General features: G+C 41.7%; 1 protein-coding gene across 9 annotated transcripts in view; it reads left to right on the top strand.

Annotated features, from left to right (window-relative positions):
* Positions 1 to 23,000, top strand: part of SYNDIG1 (synapse differentiation inducing 1) — a 148,907-nt gene extending 125,907 nt beyond the window's left edge. For 3 of the 9 annotated variants that reach the window (XM_081033968.1, XM_081033970.1, XM_081033969.1), the window contains exon 4: positions 17,207 to 19,506. In XM_081033968.1, coding sequence (XP_080890094.1) covers positions 17,207 to 17,365 — 159 coding nt within the window. In that variant the 3' untranslated portion in view covers positions 17,366 to 19,506. Of the gene's footprint in view, positions 1 to 11,735; positions 11,808 to 13,362; positions 13,431 to 17,206 lie in introns of those variants that run through there. The other 6 variants (XM_081033963.1, XM_081033964.1, XM_081033966.1 and 3 more) reach the window with 4 other exon arrangements.
* The last annotated feature ends 1,308 nt before the right edge of the window (positions 23,001 to 24,308 follow it).

Raw genomic sequence — 24,308 nt, 5'->3', positions numbered from 1 at the left:
TTCCGATGAAACAGACTTCACGGTGAAAAAGATAACAAGAGACAAAGATGGATATTTCATAATGGTAAACGGGACTATACAACAAGAAGACATAACAGTCATCCATATTTATGCCCCCAATCAGGGAGCACCAAAATATACCAAGCAACTACTAACAAAACTAAAGGGAGAAATTGACCAAAACACAATTATACTAGGGGAATTAAATACATCATTGACATCTATGGATAAATCATCCAAACAGAAGATCAATAATGAAATAGCAGCCCTAAATGACACGTTAGATGAAATAGACATCATTGACATATATAGAGCACTTCATCCTAAAACATCAGACTATACTTTCTTTTCGAGTGTACATGGAACATTCTCAAGGATAGACCATATATTGGGACATAAAATCAGCCTAGCAAATTTAAGAATATTGAAATCGTACCAAGCATATTCTCTGATCACAAGGCTTTGAAATTAGATATCAACTGCAAAAAGAAAACAGGAAAAAACACAAATACATGGAGATTAAACAACATACTTTTAAAGAACGACTGGGTCAAAGAAGAAATTAGAGGAGAGCTCAAAAGATACATAGAAACAAATGACAATGAAAACACATCCTACCAAAATTTTTGGGATGCCGCGAAATTAGTTTTAAGAGGGAAATTTATATCATTACAGGCCTATCTCAAGAAACAAGAAAAATCCCAAATAAATAAACTCATGTTACACCTTAAAGAACTAGAAAAAGAATAACAAGCGAAACCCAAGGTCAGCAGAAGAAAGGAGATAACAAAAATCAGAGCAGAGCTCAATGAAATAGAGAACAAAAAGACAATAGAAAAAATTAATGTGACAAAGAGCTGGTTCTTTGAAAAGATTAACAAAATCGACAAACCCTTGGCTAGACTCACTAAGATAAAAAGAGAGAGGACACTAATTAACAAAATCAGAAATGAAAAAGGGGAAGTTATCACGGACACCACAGAAATACAAAGGATTATCAAGAATACTATTAAAGACTATATGCCACCAAATTCAATAACTTAGAAGAAATGGACAAGTTCTTAGAAACGTATAGCCTTCCAAGGCTGAATCATGAAGAACTGGAAAATCTAAACAGGCCGATCACCAGTAAGGAATCTGAATCAGTCATCAAAACCCTTCCCAAAAGCAAAAGTCCTAGACCAGATGGCTTCACTAGTCAATTCTACCAAACCTTCAAAGAGGATCTAACAGCAATACTGCTCAAACTCTTCCAAAAAATGTAAGAAGACAGTACTCCCTAACTCATTTTATGAGGCCAACATTACCCTGATACCAAAACCTGGTAAGGACAACACAAAAAAAGAAAACTACAGACCAATATCTCTGATGAATACTGATGCTAAAATCCTAAACAAAATTCTAGCAAATCGAGTACAACAATGCATTAAAAAGATTATTCATCACGACCAAGTGGGGTTCATCCCCGGACACAAGGATGGTTCAACATCCGCAAATCCATCAATGTGATACATCACATAAACAAAATAAAGGACAAAAATCATATGATTATATCAATTGATGCAGAAAAAGCATTTGATAAGATACAACATCCATTTCTGATTAAAACACTTAATAAAATTGGTATAGAAGGAAAATACCTCAACATAATAAAGGCCATCTACGACAAGCCCTCAGCTAATATCATAATTAATGGTGAAAAGCTGAAGCCTTGTTCTCTACACGACACGACAAGGACACGACAAGGTTGTCCCGTATCACCTCTGCTTTTCAACATAGTGTTGGAAGTCCTTGCCAGAGCAATCAGGCAAGAGAAAGAAATAAAAGGCATCCAAATTGGGAATGAAGAAGTTAAAAAATCACTCTTTGCAGATGACATGATGCTATATATAGAAAACCCTAAAGACTCCACCAAAAAGCTATTAGAAACAATCAATGAATACAGTAAAGTTGCTGGCTACAAAATCAACGTACAAAAATCCATTGCTTTCCTATATACCAACAATGAAATCTCAGAAAAAGAAATACAAAAAACAATTCCTTTTGCAATTGCAGCAAAAAGAATAAAATACCTAGGAATAAACTTAACCAAGGATGTGAAGGATATATATGCTGAAAACTATAAGACATTTTTGAAAGAAATTGAAGATGACACAAAGAAATGGAAACACATTCCATGCTCATGGATTGGAAGAATCAACATAGTTAAAATGGCTATATTACCCAAAGTAATATACAGATTTAAAGCAATCCCCATCAAAATTTCATTGCAGTTTTTAAGAAATAGAACAAAAAAATCATCAGATTTGTTTGGAACTACAAAACACCCCGAATAGCCAAAACAATATTTTTTAAAAAGAACAATACTGGAGGTATCACACTCCCTGATATTTGCTTGTACTACAGGGCTACAATAATCAAAACAGCTTGGTATTGTCGGAAAAACAGACACATAGAACAATGGAATAGAATTGAGAACCCAGAAATAAAACCACATAAATATGGACAGATAATTTTTGACAAAGAAGCTAAAAACATACAATGGAGGAAAGACAGCCTTTTCAATAAATGGGGCTGGCAGAATTGGATAGCTACGTGCAAAAGAATGAAACTGGACTGCTATCTGTCATCTTGTACCAAAATTAACTCAAAATGGATCAGAAACTTACGCATAAGACCTGAAACAATAAACTGCATAGAAGAAAACACAGGTACTAAACTTATGGACCTTGGGTTCAAAGAGCATTTTATGAATTTAACTCAAAGGCAGTTCTCCTTTCATCACCATATATTTGATCCCCCTTACCCTCATCTCCCTCCCCCCACCCCCCTTACCCTCTGGTAACCACTAAACTATTGTCTGTGTCTATGAGTTTTTGTTTCTCATTTGTTTGTCTAGTTCTTTTGTTGTTTTTGGTTTATATACTACATATAGTGAAATCATAGGGTTCTCTGCTTTTTCTGTGTGACTTATTTTGCTTAGCATTATACTCTCAAGATCCATCCATGTTGTCACAAATGTTCCTATATCATCTTTCCTTAACTTCGAATAGTATTCCATTGTGTATATATACTAGAACTTGTTTATTCATTCATATATTGAAGGACATTTTGGTTGTTTCAATGTCTTGGCCACCGTAAACAAAGCTGCAATGAGCATTGGAGCACACGTGTCTTTATGTATAAATGATTTCAAATTCTTTGGGTAGATACCTAGGAGAGGGATTGCTGGGTCATATGGTAATTCTATTTGTAATTTTTTGAGGAACCTCCACACTGCCTTCCATAGCGGCTGCACCAGTCTGCATTCCCACCAACAGTGTATGAGGGTTCCTTTTTCTCCACAGCCTCTCCAACACTTGTTGCTATTTGTCTTGTTGATGATAGCCATTCTGACTGGGGTGAGGTGATATCTCATTGTGGTTTTTATTTGCATTTCTCTGATGATTAGTGATGTTGAGTATTTTTTCATATGTCTATTTGCCATTTGTAAGTCCTCCTTGGAGAAATGTCTCTTCTGGTCCTCTGCCCATTTTTTAATTGGGTTGTTTGTTTTTTTGTTGTTGAGTTTCATGAGTTCCTTGTATATTTTGTGTATTAGACCCTTATCGGAGGAACTCTTTGCAAAAATCTTCTCCCATTCACTCGGTTGCCTCTTTATTTTGTCGGCGGTTTCTTTTGCTGTGCAGAAACTTTTAAGTTTCATATAGTCCCATTTGTTTATTTTTGCTTTTACTTCCATTGCCTTTGGAGTCAAATTCATGAAATGTTCTTTGAACCCAAGGTCCATAAGTTTAGTACTTATGGATCAAAGTTTATTGAAGTTTATGAAGTTTATTGTGTCAGGTCTTATGTTTAACTCTTTGATTCATTTAAAATTAATTTTGGTACATGGTGACAATTAGCAGTCCAGTTTCATTCTTTTGCACGTAGCTATCCAATTCTGCCAGCACCATTTATTGAAAAGGCTGTCTTTCCTCCATTGTATGTTTTTAGCTTCTTTGTCAAAAATTATCTGTCCATATTTATGTGGTTTTATTTCTGGGTTCTCAATTCTATTCCATTGCTCTATGTGTTTGCTTTTCTGCCAATACCATGCTGTTTTGATTATTGTAGCCCTGTAGTACAAGCTGAAGTCAGGCAGTGTGATACCTCCAGCATTGTTCTTTTTTCTTAAGATTGGTTTGGCTATTTGGGGTCTTTTGTGGTTCCAAACAAATCTGATGTTTTTTTTGTCTATTTCTTTAAAAAATGCCATTGGGATTTTGATGGGGATTGCATGAAATCTGTATATTGCTTTGGGAAATATGGCCATTTTAACTATGTTGATTCTTCCAATACATGAGCATGGAATGTGTTTCCATTTCTTTGTGTCATCTTCAATTTCTTTCAAAAATGTCTTATCATTTTCAGCATATAAATCCTTCACATCCTTGATTAAGTTTATTCCTAGGTATTTTATTCTTTTTGCTGCAATTGCAAAGGATATTGTTTTTTGAATTTCTTTTTCTGAGATTTCATTGTTAGTATATAGGAATGTAATGGACTTCTGTACGTTGATTTTGTAGCCAGCAACTTTACTGTATTCGTTGATTGTTTCTAACAGCTTTTGGTGGAGAGTTTAGGGTTTTCTATATATAGTATCATGTCATCTGCAAAGAGTGATATTTTAACTTCTTCATTCCCAATTTGGATACCTTTTATTTCTTTCTCTTGCCTGATGGCTCTGGCAAGGACTTCCAACACTATGTTGAAAAGCAGAAGTGATGTGGGACAGCCCTGTTGTATTCCTGAACGTAGACCAAAGGGCTTCTGTTTTTCATTATTAATTATGATATTAGCTGAGGGCTTGTCATAGGTGGCCTTTATTATGTTAAGGTATTTTCCTTCTATACCTATTTTATTAAGTGTTTTTATCATAAATGGATGTTGTATCTTATCAAATGCTTTTTCTGCATCAATTGATATAATCATATGATTTTTGTCCTGTATTTTGTTTACGTGATGTATCACATTGATGGATTTGCGGATGGTGAACCATCCTTGTGCCCCAGGGATGAACCCCAAATGGTCATGATGAATAATCTTTTTAATGCATTGTTGTATTCAATTTGCTAAAAATTTGCTTAGGATTTTTGCATCAGTATTCATCAGAGATGTTGGTCTGTAGTTTTCTTTTTTTGTGTTGTCCTTACCAGGTTTTGGTATCAGGGTAATGTTGACCTCATAGAATGAGTTAGGGAGTACTGACTCTTGTTCAATTTTTGGAAGAGTTTAAGCAGGATTGCTGTTAGATTCTCTTTGAAGGTTTGGTAGAATTCACTAGTGAAGCCACCTGGTCCCGGACTTTTGATTTTGGAAGGTTTTGGTTGACTGATTCAATTTCTTTACTGGTGATCGGGCTGTTTAGATTTTCTAGTTCTTCATGGTTCAACCTTGGAAGGGTATATGTTTCTAAGAACTTGTCCATTTCTTCTAAGTTATTGAATTTGGTGGCATATAGTCCTTCATAGTATTCTTGAATGATCCTTTGTATTTCTGTGGTGTCTTTGATAACTTCCCCTTTTTCATTTCTGATTTTGTTAATTAGTGTCTTCTTTTTATCTTAGTGAATCTAGCCAAGGGTTTGTCGATTTTATTAATTTTTTCAAAGAAGCAGCTCTTTGTCACATTAATTTTTTCTATTGTCTTTTTGTTCTCTATTTCATTGAGCTCTGCTCTGATTTTTGTTATCTCCTTTCTTCTGCTGACCTTGCGTTTCACTTGTTCTTCTTTTTCTAGTTCTTTAAGGTGTAACATGAGTTTATTTATTTGGGATTTTTCTTGTTTCTTGACATAGGCCTGTAATGATATAAATTTCCCTCTTAAAAGTTCTTTGGCTGCATCCCAAAAATTTTGGTAGGATGTATTTTCATTGTCATTTGTTTCTATGTATCTTTTGATCTCTCCTCTAATTTATTCTTTGACCCAGTCGGTCTTTAAAAGTATGTTTTCAATCTCCATGTGTTTGTGTTTTTCCCTGCTTTCTTTTCACAGTTGATACCCAATTTCAAAGCCTTGTGATCAGTGAATATGCTTGGTATGATTTCAATCTTCTTAAACTTGCTAGGCTGTTTTTATGCCCCAATACATTGTCTATCCTTGAGAATGTTCCATGTACACTCGAAAAGAATGCATAGTCTGATGTTTTAGGATGCAGTGCTCTATATATGTCAATGATGTCTATTTCATCTAATGTGTCATTTAGGGCTGCAATTTCGTTATTTATTTTCTGTTTGGATGATCTATGTATAGCTGTCAATGATGTGTTTAAGTTCCCTAGTGCCATTGTGTTTTTGTCAATTTCTTCCTTTAGTTCTGTTAGTAGTTGCTTGGTATAATTTGGTGCTCCCTGATTGGGGCCATAAATATTGATGACTGTTATGTCTTCTTGTTGTATAGTCCCCTTTACCATGATGAAATGTCCATCTTTATCTTGTTATCTTTTTCACCGTGAAGTCTGTTTCATCTGATATCATTATGGCTACACCAGAATTTCTCTGGGTATCATTTGCTTGGAGTGTCAATTTCCACCCTTTCACTTTGAGTCTATGCTTGTCCTTGTAGCTGAGATGTTTATCTTGGAGACTGTATATGGTTGGGTTTAGTTTCTTGATCCAATCTGCTACTCTGTGCCTTTTTATTGGTGAGTTCAGTCCATTTACATTTAGGGTGATTATTGATATGTGAGGATTTCCTGTCATTCTATCTTTAGTTTTCTGGTAAGGCTGTGTCTCCTTTGTTTCTTTGCCTTTTTGTTGTTGTCTATTATTTCTGTGTGGTGGTATTCTATGATTTTTTCCTCTGTTTCTGCTTTTATTACAGTATATATTTCAGTTCTGGATTTTTTTTGGAGTGGTTACTCTTAAGATTATGTAAAAGAAAGTTTGACATTTAGAGTATTCCATTTTCTTCAGCACGCTTACTATCTTCATTCCCATATTCCAGTTCAGGCTTTTACTCTCCCCCTTTTTATGTTTCGGTTGCAACAAATTGTCCCTGTTGATGGTGGTCGAATAGCCTCTTTAGCATTTCTTGTAGTGCAGGTCTTGTATTAGAAAATTCCCTCAGCTTCTGTATGTCTGGTAAGGTCTGTATTCTTCCTTCATATATAAAAGATATTTTTGCTGGATATATTATTCTTGGCTCATGATTTCTCTCTTTCAATAGTTTGAATATTTGGTTCCACTCCCTCCTGGCTTGTAGAGTTTCTGCTGAAAAATCTGATGATAATCTAATGGGTTTTCCTTTGTAGGTTACAGTCTTCTTTTCCAGGGCTGCCTTGAGGATTCTTTCTTTGTCATTGATTTTAGACAGCTTCAATACAATGTGCCTTGGAGAAGGCCTGTTGGGATTGAGGTAATTAGGTGTTCTATTTGCTTCTTGGATTCGAGGATTGAGTTCTTTCCACAAATTTGGGAAGTTCTCATTAACAATTTGTTCAAATATATTCTGTTCCCTTCTCTCTTTTTTCTTCTTCTGGTATGCTCATTGTTCTTATATTGCTCTCTCTGATGGAGTCAGAAAGTTCTTGTAGAGTTCTTTCATTTCTTTTAAGTCTCAAGTCTCTTTCTTCTTTCATCTGTGTAATTTCCAGGTTTCTATCTTCGATGTCACTGATTCTTTCCTCCATCTGGTCAAGTCAGTACCTAGGCTGGTTATTTCATTCTTAATTTCTTCTATTGAGTTCTAAATCCTCAGAAATTCCATTTGGTTCTTTTTAGAATTTCAATCTCTTTCTTAAAATACTCATGTTGTTCTTTGATTGCGTTTCTGAGTTCATTAAATTGTCTTTCTGTGTTTTCTTGCATCTCTTTGAGGTTTTTTCAGAACTGCAATCTTGAAATCTCTATCATTTAAGTCACATGTTTCCATATCTTTAAGTTTCTTTTCTGGATACTTTTCACTTTCTTTCTGAGCTATCTTGTTGCCTTTGTTATTCATGGCAATTACTGATTTATTATTTCTCTTTCTAGACATCTACAGGAGTGTCTTCTCAACAAATTGATAGGAAGAGTTCTTTCTTTTGTTTTCCAATACTTATTGGTAGAATGTTTTATTTTCTCTCCGACTGCAGCCTTTTATTTTCTCTCTGACATAGTAGTGCTATGTTTTTTCTGCACTATTGCAGTTTCTCACACAATGGGGGGATTCCCTGGGAGACGGGCCTCTCCTCTGTTAACAGTTCACCTTGGTCATAGGACGCCACGTCCCTGTGGGTGTGCAGAGAGCTTTTGAAGTTCCAAAGTTCTTTCTGCACCCGATTCAGAGCATGTATGTTTCAGCAGTTCTGTTTACTCCTGCAGGGATCCGCCCAGATAGATGGGGCCAGGGTCGGGGTGAGTTGTGAGAGGTGGCCCAGAGCAATGGTGGCGACCACCACCACAGCTGGTCTGCTTCCACAGCTCCCTCCCCTTTGCCGGAACTAATTGGGCTGTGAATCTGTCTGCGGTCCACAGTTCTCAGAACAGCAAATATCCTGTCTTTTTGATCTGACACTGCTACTTTATCGCTTCTAGCACCGGGCAGTTGGGTGTGGGGCGAGCTCTGGGAGGGTAGGGAGGGGGCGGCTAGTCTCAGTGCCTAAGGCTTCCGTTCTGTGCTCGGCAGTGAGCACTTAAACCACCGTTTTCAGCCTTCTTGCATTAGTCTTTGCTCAAAGGTCTCTGCTATGAGCATTGGGTTCAGCCATCTTATATGCTGCCCCCTCAGCCCTGTGGGCCATAAGTGGAGCCCTAGCAGTCCGAGTGCTTCCCTCTCCCGCAGCTGCGGTAGTTCCGGGATGCAGTGAGCTCAGAACACTGAGCTATGTCTGTGTCCTGCGCTCTTGCGGCTCCGTCCCCTTATTTCTCTTTTCCCTCCTCCCCCGCTTGCGGAATTCGCCCACCGGGAGGTGAATTCAGTAGTGGGCCTCTTTGTCTTGCCTGCCTGCTGTGCAGGGAGTCTTTTGTGGAGTTTTTGTTTTCCGATTAGTTTTAAATTCCAGGAGAGCTTTACAGAGGCTTACCTCACGCCGCCATTTTGATGATATCTCTTGAGGTATTTTCATACTGTTTTCCATAGTGCCAGTTGGGCACTGGATTTATCAAGGGGATCACTTCATAGATTGTGTAGATGCATGACCAATGTTCTGTACAACTGAAGCTGAAGTAGAATAACATTGTATGCCAACTATATGTAAATACACACACAGACACACACACACACACATACACACACACACGGTCTGATAATTAAGTTGTTGAACTTTTTGCAGCGATATTGTTAAACTAACCTTTTTGATATCAGAGGGATTATTGATTATGGATTTGTACCAACTGGACAAACAGTTAACCAAGTTTACTATTTGGAAATGCTGATTAGGCTTCATGAAAAAGTTACACGACCTGAAGTTTTTTGCCAACAATTCATGGCTCCTGCATCACAGCAATGCACCAGCTCACATGACACTGTCTGTGAGGGAGTTTTTAGTCAGTAAACAAATAACTGTATTGGAACACCCTACCTACTCATCTGATCCAGCCCCCAGTGACTTTTTTCTTTACCCAAAGATAAAGGAAATATTGAAAGGAAGACATTTTGATGACATTCAGGACATCAAGGGTAATTTGCGGACTGCTCTGATGGCCATTCCAGAAAGAATTCCAAAATTGTTTTGAAGTATGGACTAAGTGCTAATGTCACGTCATAGCTTCCCAAGGGGAGTAATTTGAAGGTGACTATAGTGATATTTAGCAATGAGATATGTAGCACTTTGCCTAGGATGAATTCGTGAAGTTAATTGTCTGAGATATATATATATATATATATATATATATATATATATATATATATATATATATACACACACACATATATATACACACACATATATATTATTCATTCATAGGAGGTAGAGTATAGCGTAAGGAAGACAGTCAATGGTATTGTAACAGTTATATAAGATGTCATAGGGGTAGTAGCTTGGAGGACGGGGGTTATCACTTTGTGATGGATGTAAATGTCTAGCTATCATGTTGCCTTGTACACCTGAAAATAATTTTTAAAAATTAAATTAAATTAAAAAATGAAAATTGGGTTTTCTATGTGTCTTTGCAATCAGTTAAGTGAGGGTAGTTATATAAATAAAGAACCAGAGTGCACATTCAATGTTTCATTGTAAAATGTTCCAGTGGGTTTAAAGGATATTTCCCTTATTGAGGGTGTGTCTGAGCCCTGCACTCAGTAAGCCTCCTGGAGCCTGAGCTTTTCTTGTGTTCTGACCACTAATTCCTATTTTCTGATTCTGAGCCATGTATCTCCCTTCCCTGTGATTCACTCCAAGCAGATTTCACAAGGATGGAAGTCATGGTTTTCTGGTCTCACTGGGCTCCCACAGGCACACAGAAGTTGTAGCTGGGTGCTGCTCAGGACCTAGCCAATCACCTGCACATTTTTTTTCCTGAGCAAATAGCCTCCCAAAAGAAATACACTTTTGTGTATAGGTTACCAGTAATACACTTCACTGGTGACCTATGGGCAAAAGGGCAGGGAAGAAATATCCAACCACAAGGGAGAAGGTCCCTGCCCAAAGGGGGAACAGGTGCTCTCCTGCCATGTTCAGAGCATGAATGGGACTGCATACTAGGTGAGAGGCTGGCTGGTGTCACACGCAGTCACCTCCCTTCTATTCAAAACACTGACCCTCGTGTTTCTGCCTTCATGGCAACAGAGGCAGTACTGAGAGAAAGCTGTTGATTGGCAACCTGCCTTTTGAACCCAAGTTCCAGAAGGAGGTACAGCACTTAGCCTAGTCTTAGGAGCCTGAATTTGTCACTCCCCTGATGGTTGGCACCAATTTGATTCTACTCTGGCGGGAGGATATGTCTACTATGACACTAGGTGTGTGTCCCGTGGTTTCATAGGAGTTTACAGTCACCCTGGAAAGCAAGAGAAGTCTCTGTGAGCACCAACCTTGTCACAGCCCATAAAGGGGCCCCCACAAGCAGAACCCTAGATGATGTGGAAACAGGTCATCTGTCTATGAGGGCACTGTAGGCGGACTGCAGACAAAGAGGGCCATGAGGAAGGAGAGGAATGTTTGGGCAAGGTGTGACCTGCCCCACCCCTATTCAGGCAGTTGTGCTGAGCGAGCATATGTGCATAGGGCCCTTGATACTCCTGCCTCAGCTGGTAATCCCATGGCGATGTCAAAGGGATTGCAGCCCAGGCCCCTCTGAGCCCAAGGAGAGAAGCTCCCAAATTCCTGACCCTTAGAGATGTAGGTACTTATTCTTATTTTAAGCCACAAAAATTGGAGATGCTGTGTTTCTCAGCAGTGGATAATGAACACATCCTTCAGGAGAGATCAGGCTGCCTAGGTTAGGTGAAGGACACCAGTGAGCTCCTCACCAGGCTGCCCGAGGGCAGTCCTCAGGGAGCCCTCTCCAGATGGAGAGCCTTTTCGCAACTGATTTAAGCATTTATAACAACCCATAACTGCAGTCAGGAAACAGATGATCTGCCCCAATTTGTTCGTTTGAGGAGGGTTTATTTACAAAGGCAGTGGGGAGGGTGGTTAGCCCAAGAGACAGTGCAGTGGCTAGAGCAAAGAGCACTGAGAGCACAGGAGGCAGGCTTAGGAGAAGCTGGAGGAGGGGTCATTCCTGGGGCCTCACAGGTTGATGAGACAAGCCCTCTCCTCCTGTGTCTGACAGGGGCCATCCAGTGATACTCAGGGAGTAGCCAGAGACCTGACAGTGGAGCCTGGGTCAGCCTCTCAGCCACAGGTAGGTGACCATGGAAAGGAATCTGGAGGGCAGAGGACAGGCGACAATGGGAGAGACCTCCCTGACTGGGCCTGCCAGATGCCCAGGTCATGGTAAGAGCTTCACATGGACCTCATTTCATCCTCACAGCCACCTGTGGGGTCCACTGTACAGATGGGGATACTAAGTCTCAGTCTCCCTAGTCCCTAGTCTCCCTACTCCACTTTTGAAATCAGTGGAGTATTTGAAATAAAGTCTCACACAGTCCTAAATGAAGCCTTGGCTGGGAACACCTGTGACCTCACAATGGGAGGGGATTTAAGGGTGAGATATGGATAGGAACATGGGTCCTTGTGGGTCCAGATTCAGGGTCAGAAGGCTATAGGCTGCTCTGCAGGGCATGGGAACCATAGCGGGCACTCAGAGGCAATGTGAACATGTCTGCCTTTGGAAATATCTGTCTCTGGCAGCATTTAGGGGGAGCGAGAGGAATGTGGACAAGACAGGAGGAAGGGAACCCTTTAATAAGCCCAAGACCACATAAAATACATTATTTAATTGTCTCAGAACAAAGTGTGAAAGTGAGATTAAGTCTTCCATTTTCTTTGCCTCATATCACCTCCCAGAGCTGAAGGCATTTTCCCAGGAGGACCAACTAGGATAAAGGACCAGGCTTCCACCTGCAGGGAGAATTAACCATGCATAAATATGTGTTAGCCTGATACTGCCATTAAAAACGAGGTGATCAGGAGGTTATAAAATCCTTGGAGCCATAAACCAGTCAAGAGAGAATGGGATTTGGAGATAACACTGCATACGTTGAAAATAAAACTGGGAGAGCCATGGGTCTGGGCCACTTCCCTTCCTGCAAACTATAAGTTCATGTGTGACATGCAGTTTATGTGCAGAAGTCAAAGTGGTGCCTCCAAAGAAGCTGAGTGTATAGACATCCAACTCGCCCAGCTTCCTTCCCAACCGTCATAAGCCTGCTGAAGTGAAAGGTGATTCTGTCAGAAATACAGGAGTCACCAGAATTCTCTCCATGCGGGTAGATTTATGGCTTCCTCCCTGAAAAGTCATGGTTCTCATCCTTGTTTGCCTGGACTGTCCCAACCTAGCACAGCAAATCCCACGTCCTGGAAAACCAGGACTGTTGGCCACCTTGATTTTATCCTTGCCTGTACATTAGAATCACCAAAGAGGTTGAAAGGCACAGAAGACCCAGTCTGAGCCCAGAGCTTCTGACTTACCTGGCCTGGGGTGTGGCCTGGGTATTGGGAGTTTTCAAAGCTCCCCAGGGATTTGAATGTCCACCAGATGTGAGAACTCCTATTACAAAACTATCTGACAGCACAGTTGGTGCTGAGCAGGCCCATGGATGCCCTGGGGTCCAGTTTCTCAGTGTGCTTGCTGAACATTCACTACATGAGGAGACGAGTCTAGATTTCCAATTAGGACAAGCAAATGACATCTGTTTATTCCAGCCAAGAATAACCTGTGATGTCCTCCGGCCCCTGCCAGCAGATGCTGGCTTGGCTCTGTCCTTAGTACCTCTTCTCCTTGTCTCCCTATACAGCAGGCAGAGTAGCTTGGAACACAGCCATTTGGTGAAACCAGAGAGCCTGGCTGAGCCTCTTCTTATAAAAATGCACGTGCATGCAGTCTTGCCTTCAGAATCAGGGGTTCAAAGACCCATGGACCTAGGGAAAAAGCTCCTGCCCTCATGCATAACAAGAAAACTGGTCCCAAAAGCCTGGAGTTTTAGTCCTGAAGTTGTCGGGGTAGAAACATTTCTCCAAGTCTGCACCCTCTTAATGGAAGGAGAAATCTGTTTTATAACACTGTGATACATTTTCTAAAACAAAGGAAGCATGTCAGGGATCCCATGTTAGACCTTGGTGTCCAGTCAGTATGTAGCATGTAAACAGCAGTGCTGCCTCACAGAGCTTCTGTGACATGCAGATGTTGAGTGACATGACTGAAAGAAGACTGCGTACCAACGAGGCTTTATCTCTTTACAGTTTCTGACACATCTCAGTTGATAGTGTCTCTAACACAACAAAATTCCTGGGTCTCTGTTGAACAATCACCCTAGAACCAAACGAAAATACAGATCAAAGTCCCTCAGCTATGAGAGCAAAAAAACAAGAGTAATTCCCAAACAGACACTTGGGGCTCCTGGGGATGAGAGCGCCAGCACTGTAAGTGCTCAGAACCCACAGATGGGTGTGGGGCAGGGGTCTGTGGAGTTGAGCCAAAGCTCAAGATTTCCCAGTGCCCTGCATTCCTCACAAAGGCCATCAGAGAAACCAGGAGCATGCACTTGGGGGCCAATACCACTTGGGGGATTTGAAGGAAGCTGATCTTCAATCAAAAAATAAAAAATAAAAACTGGTGTAGCAATACTTATACCATACAAAATAGACTTTAAAACAAAGGCTGTACCAAGAGACAAAGAAGGACCCAGAAATCCCACTTCTGGGATTTATCTGAAGAAACTGAAAATGCTACTTTGAGGAGACATGTGCATTTATACGTCCATTGCAACTTTGTTTACAATGGCCAAGATGTGGAGGCAGCCTGGGTACCTGTCAATGGATGAATGGACAAAGAGAAGGTGATACATATATACATTGGAATATTGCTTGGCCATTCAAGGGAATGGCTTCTTGCCATTTGCTGTGTGGATATGTTAGACAGAGAAAGACAGATGCAATGTGATTTTGCTTGTATGTAGAATCTAAAGAACTAAATAAACAAACAAACAAAACACAATGAAACTTGTAGATATAGATAACATTTTGATGGTTGCCAGATGGGAGGGGGTTTGGGTGAGGTGGATGAAAATGGGGAAGGGATTAAGAAGTACAAAGTGGTAATTACAAAATAGTCATGGGGGGTGTAAAATATGGAAAATATAGTCCATAATATGGTAATAACCATGTATGGTGCTAGGTGAGTACCAGATTAGTCAGGGGGATAGCTTCTTAAACTATATAAACATCTAATCACTATGCTGTACACCTGAAATTAATATAAAATAATGTCTAATGTCAAATGTAATTGAAAATTTTAAAAAGGTGAAGGGAATAAAAGGTTCAAATTTCCAGGTATAAAACAAATAAGTCATGGGGATACAATGTACAGCATGGGGAATATAGTCAGTAATATTGTGATAGCGTGGATGGTGTCAGATGGTTGCTGGACTTATCATGGTGATCACTTCTTTAGGTCTATAAATGTTGAATAACTATGGTGTACACAGGAAGCTGATATAATATTGTACATTAAAGGTACTTTACTAAAAATCTTAATAAAAGTGTTTAGTGAGTTCCTGCCATCCTCCCAGAGCATGAGCTCAGGCTTCAGGCAGAACATGTGGACAAGTGAGATGTGGACCTGTCTCTGCAGGTGACTCACCATTGAGCTGGGAAGGCTACCACTAAAGGGCATTACTAAAATGCATGAACTCTGATGAGATAGGTCAGGTCTCTGAGACACAGGAGGCCCCTGTAGGGGCCTGAGTCCAAGGGTAAGGAATGACAAGTGGCCACACTGACTTCCTCTCTGTATCTCTGCATTGCTCCTGCAGCAGAATTCAGTGATGGTGACAAGGATAGTGCTAATGGCAGAGATAGCAGCAAATTCCGTTCTAATGGAGGGCGGCTGCTTGGCTAAGGACAGGCATTTATAGTGAATTATGTCCTAGGACCTTAGAGTGTGGGAGTGCTGCTAGATAAAATTAAACTCAGCTAATTAAGACTTAATTAACTAATTAATTAATTAATTACTACTGTCCTAGGAGGCGTCCCATTCTGCAATCCCTTAGCCCTACTCCATTGAAAATTGGTGATGGTGCTGAATACACAATGTGATATATAGATGATGTATTACAGAATTGTATGCCTGAAACCTATATAACTTTACTAGCAATTGTCACCCCAATAAACTTCAATTAAAAAAAAATTGTTGGTGGTTAGTTTCCAAATTCGTTTCCAAGCCAAAAAAAGAAAAAAATGGGAAAGGAAGTCACAGAAACTGGCCTTTGAGATTCAGAAATTGGGGAAAAGAGAGGGAGGCCACAAAGCAGACCAGAGTCCCTTCTCAACCCGACACAGTTTCAAACCTCATAAGATCGGGTCAGGACCGCAGAGGATGGAAAATAATTTCATGACTCCTCTTGGAGTCTCATTCTTCGTGGTCCATTGCAAAGGCCTTGGTGTTTTTAGTTTAAATAAAAAATATACTGATTCCCATACCTGCCTACACAAAGTAGAAATACTACTAGTGACATGTGGAAATGAGATCCGGCCAGAATCTGGTTCCTGGGGATGGGCCAGAGAGCGAGTTAGGATGTTCTACTGGGCAGTAGGCTCTGCTTTTATCTGACCACCCATGTGGCATTATTGCCCTCGGCATCACATGGCACTTCTGGAAGTTATGCACCCTCGCAGCCTTTGCCCTCATCTGCCAGATGAACCACGTTTTATTGGATATTCCCTCCATGATGGACACAGCTGCATCACATGACCATTTCCACACTCCTGGCTTTGTTTTTCTAATCTCATTTGTAGATTGGGACAAGGAAGGAAGGGGTTGAGGATGGGTATATGGATCTGTCAGAAAATACCAAATTAGATACATCATCCAAAACCTCCTCATTCTTCCAACTTCATGACCCCAAGAAACATGAATCTTATTAAATCAACACCTTGTTATGTAATTGAGCAACCAGAAATCTAGGTATTGGTCTTACATCAAATCATTTTATTGATGGATGAATTGTACCAATGCTAGCTATGTAAGGGAGGGAGATGGTCAGGAAAGCATTATTCCAGGGCCACCAGCTGAAAAGTATAGTCTCAAGTGTCCTGCAATCGATTTAATGATCTCATGCCACAGTTTCTTCTCTGGGAAATGAGAACCATAATATCTTTCCCCACACTCTTACTATACTGTAAAGATTAAATAAGTGTGAACACACTGTAAAAATTTTTGTGTTATCCAAATGAAAGAAAGTGTCATTTTGAGTAGAAAGAAGGGCACTGGAGGTGTAATATCTATACCATCCTTGGCATACTGATGCCCTAGCCTCCAAGCCCCACCCTGGTGGTGCTCAGCTGGGTTACTGCCAACCATGGGTGGTTTCTTTGGGGCTCTTTTGTGTGTTTTTGTGCTTTGAGGGCCTTGCAGTGGGGAAGCAGTAATAAGCAACACCTGCCTATTCCTTCCCTGCCAGTTAGAGAGAACTGCTATCAACAGCTGGGAGCATGTACAGTTTCCCTTGGCAAGTCCTTTCTCCCTGGAATCAGTTAAGTTCAAGATTGGAAGGGAGCCAGAGGTGAGCCCTACACTCACTTTATTTGTTCTGACTTGCCCATCTTGACTTTCTTCTCCCCCCTTCCTTTCCAACTCTACAGACGAACAAAGCCGTGGCCAAGGGGGACTTCCATCAGGCTGGCAACAGTTCTCGGCGAGCGCTGTTCCTGGCTGTGCTCTCCATTACAATTGGAACTGGCATCTATGTGGGCGTGGCTGTGGCGCTCATCGCCTACCTCTCCAAGAGCAATCACCTATGATGAGCTTCCTCCGGGTACACACAGGGAAAGAACCTGGGACCAGTTGCATGTGGATGCAGAGAAATCAGGGCTGGCAAGAGAGACACATGTGTGTGACACTGTATAGCATCAGTTATTGCCAAACAACTCCATAACACCCTGAAATTTCTACCCATGTATTTCCTTGGTTTTTACCCTTTAATTTAATTTTCACAGCACTGTGTAGACCATGAGACAAATGGGCACTGCTAACCTTTCCAAGTGGAAGCTCCAGAGATCCTAACCCACGAGACTGTCTCTGGATGGGTTCTGGTAATTTAATGACAGAGCAGCTCTTTCTGCAGTCTGCCAGTGCCTGGAATACCATAGTGTTAGCAATATGCAAACAGTAACAATGTGTTTATTTTTTATGGAGTATGGTGCAATAGGCAGAAGGCAGGGGACATGCCTTCTGTCTGTTTCCATGGTTGACTCCTCCGGCATTCCCTCAGTCCACTCTCTTTCCCTGACCAAGAAGAAAGACAAAACTGCTGGCAGGACCCATGTTGTCACTGTTCTTCAGATAGGTCCATCCCTGAAAGTGCAAAGCCAGAATAGCGTGGGACCTGTCCCCAGGCCCAGTCTTTTATTCCCTCCACACTGTCCCCAGCCTAGGAACACCTGCTCTCCCTTGGAACATGTCCAAACTCAGCAGCGACCACACAGCAATCTGCAATCTTGGGCCTCATTGATCTGGGGGTGGGGAGCAGGCTACAGTCCTTCCTAAGACTCCTCCCAGAAGGGCCCCAGGGTTTGCTCCAGGAACTCAAAGCAGAGGAGCTGTGGATGCCACCTCACCATAAAGAGTTAGCACTCACCTTGGTGATAAGTAGTGGCGCTATAATCTTAGAGGAGATGACCATTCTGTCGACTAAATGAATAGCTATTTTCTTGTCATTTTTTTAAAGTGCAACTATTGTTTTATGCTGCTTAAGTTATCAGATGAATGCTGAGAAATAAGTAATCACAGATATTTTAATACCACTTCTCTGCTGTTTCACCAATGTTCATTATTTAACAAAAATTATCTTTTAGCTTTTTTGCCTAAGACTTTTCTTTCTGATTAATAACAATTCTTGGGTTTCACTTATAGTTTTTACTTATTTAAATAACCACAGAGCGACCCAGGACTCAGCTGCTGAAACAGGTCTCATAAGATGAGAATTAAATCATCTCTGGCTGCTTCAGTTCCACCTTGAATACTGTTACTAAGTATTATTTTCCTGATACTTTTGGTGGACACTGAGACCATCTCTCTAGGAGAGATTTCACCCCAGCATTTACAGAATTCCTGCTGCTTGAGTCACAGCTCCAAATTGCTGATTTGATTGAGCAGAAGTACAGTACAGCCTGGTGGTTCCAGTGTGTGGTACAAGTGTCCTGGAGTAAGCACTCAGGTTTGATCTCCCTCACCCTTAACCTTAAAATCTTAATATTTTGAAAATTACTAGCACTGCCTTCCTGGGTCAAGTCCAAGATCCTCTACTATTTGGCTCTAATGGATGCTTCAAAAATGTGCTCTCAAAAGAATATATGGAAGAAGCCCAAATGTCCCTATAAGAGTAAGAATAACCTGGAGAAAGCATGGATTTAGGATCAGTACTTTCTAGCTCTGTGATCCTGGATAGATGGGTGCACTTCTCTGAACCTCATCTTAGAAGAGGGTGATGAATGAGGCCCACTTCCTAGGATTCTGCTGAGTACATGGACACAGAGCCCAGCCACTCTCATGGGTCATGTGAGAAAGGTGGGGTGGTCACCATTATTCCCAGTGTCAAGGTAGTCATCCCACAGTTTGTTTGTATCCTCCCATCTTTTCAGTGCTATCTCTCAGGGTTTATTCATCAGGAGCCATTGTATGAAATGGACTTCTTTATATTTGTCCTAAAACAGTTCATTTTACATTCAAGAGGTGTCCAAAGTTCCATGTTTTTGGATTTGGTTAAGAAGTAGAACCAACCCTGTGTGTCCCATCTTACCATCTCTACCACCACACCATGGTTACTCTGCACCAATCCCTCTGTGCCCAGGCATCCTGTCTCCTGCTACACCAACCTTCTATCGTCTCTCAGTCCCTGACTTTGCAGATGGAAAAGCCTCCATTTAAAATATGAGGTGTGATCAAAAAATACAGTGAATGTTTAAATTAAAAAATTATTATAGTAAAAGACATTGTCATTACTCCCCCTCAAAATACTCCCCCTCACTTTGAACTCACTTATTCCATAATTCTTGCCACCTTCTGAAGCAGTTCTGGAAGTCCTCTTTCATGAGGATCTTTATTTGTGCTGTCTTGGCTGCCTCAATGTCCTGAATAGATTTAAAATGTTTACCTTTCATGGTCATTTTGACTTCGGGGAAGAGCCAGAAGTCAAATGATGTCAGATACAGTGAATAAGGTGGATGAGGATACACTATAGTGTTTTTATTTGACAGAAGCAATGTGTGACACCAAGCATTGTCATGATGGAGGATGAATCCGTTTGCCCATTCCTCAGGCTACTTTCTACATACACCATTTCTTAAATGCTCATAAAGACACTAACGAAAGAGGACTTCCAGAACTGCTTCAGAAAGTGGCTAGAATGATGGGATTAGTGTGTTCAGAGCAAGAGGGAGTATTTTGAGGGGGGTTCATGGCAATGTGTCTTTTATTGTAATAAACTTTTTTTATTAAAACATTCACCATAGTTTTGTTTTTTGTTGTTTCTTTTTTTTTAATCACACTGCATAGCTTAGCCCTGTTTATACTTTGTGAAGCTCTACCAAGTCCTTCCTGAGGACCATTACCAGGACCATATGTAGTACTATATGGTGTGAATGGTCATATGTGTGTGGTGGGGTCCAGTCCAAACCTGTTAGGACAGCTGAATGAAGCACATGTGGCCCTACCCCTCACTTAATAGGTAGACACAGTGCAGCGCAGTCCTATGACCTGTGGGGAACATGGTTCTATGTCATCTTCAGTGGTTCTATTCATGACTGCTGCACAGCATAGCAATCTTCTAACTGTGCCAGGGCTGCGATGTGCCCATAAATTCACATTATCCCAGTTGTCATTGCAGCCACCACCGATGAGGCACCACCCTGCACAGGCCCTGCACATTATCTCATGTAGTCCCAAGAACTCCAGCGGGTAGGTGACAGAATTGAGATTCAGCACCATGAAAGTGGCAACTGCAGAGCAAGGAGAGAAGCACTGGCCTGGTGTCCCCTCCAGGTAACAAAGCACTACTCATGGAATTTGCTACCTGGTCCCTCACCGTGGCACAGCCTACTCTTTGAGAGCAGCTCATTCCATTCCTGTAAAAACTCTTTACTACAACTATTTTATTGACAGATACAGACCTAGAGCACATAAGTAATTTTCACCTAAGTCATGCACCTGGGAAACAGCAAAGTGAAGATGTATCCCACACTATTGAATCCTAAACCCCATCAGCTGCCTTTTACACCATTTGCTCAGCTGTGGTTTTTATAAGCAAGAAAAATTTCATCTGAGCCCAGGCCCCACTGTTGCCATGTCAACACTCTTAGAGACCTGAAAAGTACTTTGGTTTATGTTTCACAGCAAGTCTTTGCCAGCTGGTGGTGGGAGCAATGTGGGGAGTAGGGTGCAAGACCTGAAGTGACTTCCATGGAAAATAAGATCTCAGAAAAGCTGGTTAGGGCATATCTCATTCCTGTGCACAGAGCTCTCCCTCCCCTACCCTGAAAGGCGTCCATGGCTAACCTATCTCTATCTGCCACAAGGTTCTTCCCTGCCCCTTCTCCAACAGGCATCCACACTTCACTACACAAGGCGTCCTCACTTCACAAGGTGTTCCCCTCTTCACTAGGTTCCCTTCTTCATCAAGTGCCCTCCCACCCTTTTACCAGGTACTTGCAGTTTTACCAGACGTCCTACTTGCCCAGATATTCCAATTCTCCCCAATGAACTACAATAGGTCCAAGGAGAACATGGTGAGACAGGCCACATCTGTAGGTCACTGTGCTATCAGCAGCTGCCCAAGGTGAAAAGGAACACCCACGGAGCCATAGATAGGGAAGTCAAACCACTATAGTTTCACTGGCGTCTGGGTGGAGACACAGGAAGCAGGATCCGCAAGATCTGTAACTTGCCACTTGCCGTCTGCTTCTCTGCCAACCAACCAACCCCACTTGCTAGCTGCAATCCGCACTTGCTAGCTCAGCCCCCATCTCCTTGCTAGTCCCTGTTTGCTTCTAGCGTAGCCACAGCAGTTATATTAATGGCCTATGGCTCACTGGTTACAGCTGACGGCCAAGTAGCCACAGCTGATGACCGTCCAATCACAGTTGATGGCCATTTACTACCCAAGTGAGCACCTTTCCATGTGAGGGTGAGAGCCTGGAAACTGCACTCCTGACTCTGTCCCCACAGTGCCACAGACAGTTGGACCATACAGCTAACTGGGAACAGGGCCCTGAAAATAGCTTAGCAGTGCATTTCTTACACTTAGCCAGTTCTCCAGCACCTGCCAAGATGCTAGAGGCCTCCTTCATTAGGAGCAGCCTCTGGCTTTAAAATGCATTAAAAGAACAGCCTTCCCATTAGCCAACAACTGTTACTACTCTCAGATATATAAATGTCAAATGGTTACTGAGTCATGGCCAAATCTGCCTTAAGCCTCTGGTCTCAGTTTCAGGGTCTGATGCCTGAGGTGGGTTTTTCTTTGTTTTGTTTAATTAAGTTTTTTGGGGTGACAACTATACTAAAGTTACGTAGGTTTCAGTTGTACAATTACATAATACATCATTGTCATGCAGGGTGTCAGGCGGGGTCCCACTCCCCACATAAGAATGCAGGACATGGTGACGCCAAAAAGGAACACCAGTGGAGCCATAGATAGGGGAGTCATATCACTATATTCTCGCTAACAGCTGGGTTGGAGACAGAGGAAGCAGGGGCCACACTGTCCGCAACCTGCCGTCCTAACTGCAATCTGCACTTGCCAGCCACCATCTTCTTGCTACCTCGCATTTTCTGCTAGTGTAGCCACGACAGTTATATTAGTGGCCAATGGCTCACTGGTTACAGCTGGCGGCCAACTAGCCACAGCTGATGGCCATCGAATCACAGTTGATGGCCGTTTACTACCTGAGCCAGTACCTTTACACGTGAGGCTGAGAGCCTGGAAACTGCACTCCTGGCTCCCCACAATCATAAATCTATCACATTGTGTGTTCACCACCCAGAGTCAGTTCTTCTTCCATTACCGTATATTTGATCCCTTTTAGCCTCATCTATCACAGCCCTCACCCCTTACACTCTGGTAAGCACTAGACTGTTGTCTGTGTCTATGAGTTCAGTTTGTTCATTTGTCTTCTTCCTTTGTTGTTTTCAGTTTTATATACCACATATCAATGAAATCCTATTGTTCTCAATTGTTTCTGTCTGTCTTATTTTGCTTAGCATAATGATCTCAAGATCCATCCATGTTGTCATAAATGATACTACTTCATCTTTTCTCATGGCAGAATAGTATTCCGTTGTGTATATATACCACATCTTCTTTATCCATTTGCCTATTGAAGGACACTTTGGTTGTTTCCATGTCTTGGTCACTGTAAATAAAGCCACCATGAACATTGGAGCACATATATGTTTATGGATAAATATTTTCAGATGTTTTGGGTAGATACCCAGGAGAGGGATTGCTGGGTCATATGGTAATTGTATTTGTAATTTTTTGAGGAACCTCCACACTGCCTTCCATAACAGCTGCACCAGTCTGCATTCCCACCAACAGTGTATGAAGGTTCCTTTTTCTCCACAGCCTCTCCAACACTTGTTATTATTTGTCTTGTTGATGACAGCCATTCTGACTCGTGTGAGGATAGAGACCAGGGATGCTGCTCAACATCTTATAATGCACAGGAAAGCTCCAAAACAGAGAATCAGCCAACCTGTTCTTTAGCCTCTGCCTCAATCATTCACAACACAAACAGGTGAAAACTGACTGAATTTAGCACCATCTAGGTGGCACACCAACCAGCCTGGTAAGCTTGGAATCCACTCTCAGAATGACCACACTTCATTCGTACCCCTTACCATAGTTTAACTAAGAGAGAAAAGGAAAGGGGGAAGAAGAGAGGAGGAGAGGGGTATCCTGTCTCCTGGAAGAAGCTTCAGCTTCCCCGGACACATACCCATCTGCCTTTAGCAGCACAAGTGTTGATTCTAAAACAGTGACAGACAATAAATGCCTCTCACATTTGATATGACACGGGGCTTTGTAATGACAGCTTTCCTGTCTACTCAACCACTGAGCCTCACAGAAACCCTCTGGTTCAGAGGGGACCATGGACCTGTTCATAGGTGACAGAGCCAGGATTCCCAGAAGGGACTTGCTCAGGTCCACACGGACAGTTGGTGGAGAACAGGACTCAGGTCTCCTCACTAGTGGCCAATCTTCCTTTCCCGGTTGCTCTGTGAAGGTGCAGGCCAGGGAGATGTTCATGCCAGGTCAGGCACACATTGCCAGTAGCCTGGCTCTCATTTCCACTACACTGGTTCAGATGCCTTCAGGGAGCCACATGCCTCCACTCCTCCAACTCCTAGTCGGAAATCAGATCCACAGGGCCAGAGCTGTGCACAGGAAGTGTTTGGTTTCTCCTGTTCCTTTCCAGTGAAGAAGGGGAGACCTGACTGATTTTGAAAACTGCAGCTGGGCAAGGTCCAGCAGGGGTTCTCCACAGGACTTATCCATGCTGAGTCCTTTGACATCATTTTGGAATAGAATCAGAGATGTGAGGCTTCATGGAAGCCTGTTCTACATCAGTGTGGTATGACAAGCATTTGCTGAGCACCTTCTGTGATGGGCTCTAGAGGGACAAAGACAGGAAGAGATCAGATCTGGGGATACTCAGAGCCATATGGGGACAGTGCAGAAGTGGAAGCCAA

This window comes from Rhinolophus hipposideros (assembly GCF_964194185.1).
Source record: "Rhinolophus hipposideros genome assembly, chromosome: 22".
Classification (NCBI taxonomy): Eukaryota; Metazoa; Chordata; class Mammalia; order Chiroptera; family Rhinolophidae; genus Rhinolophus; species Rhinolophus hipposideros.
Note: the sequence above shows the minus strand (reverse complement) of the source record. Positions and strands in the feature narration are given on the sequence as shown.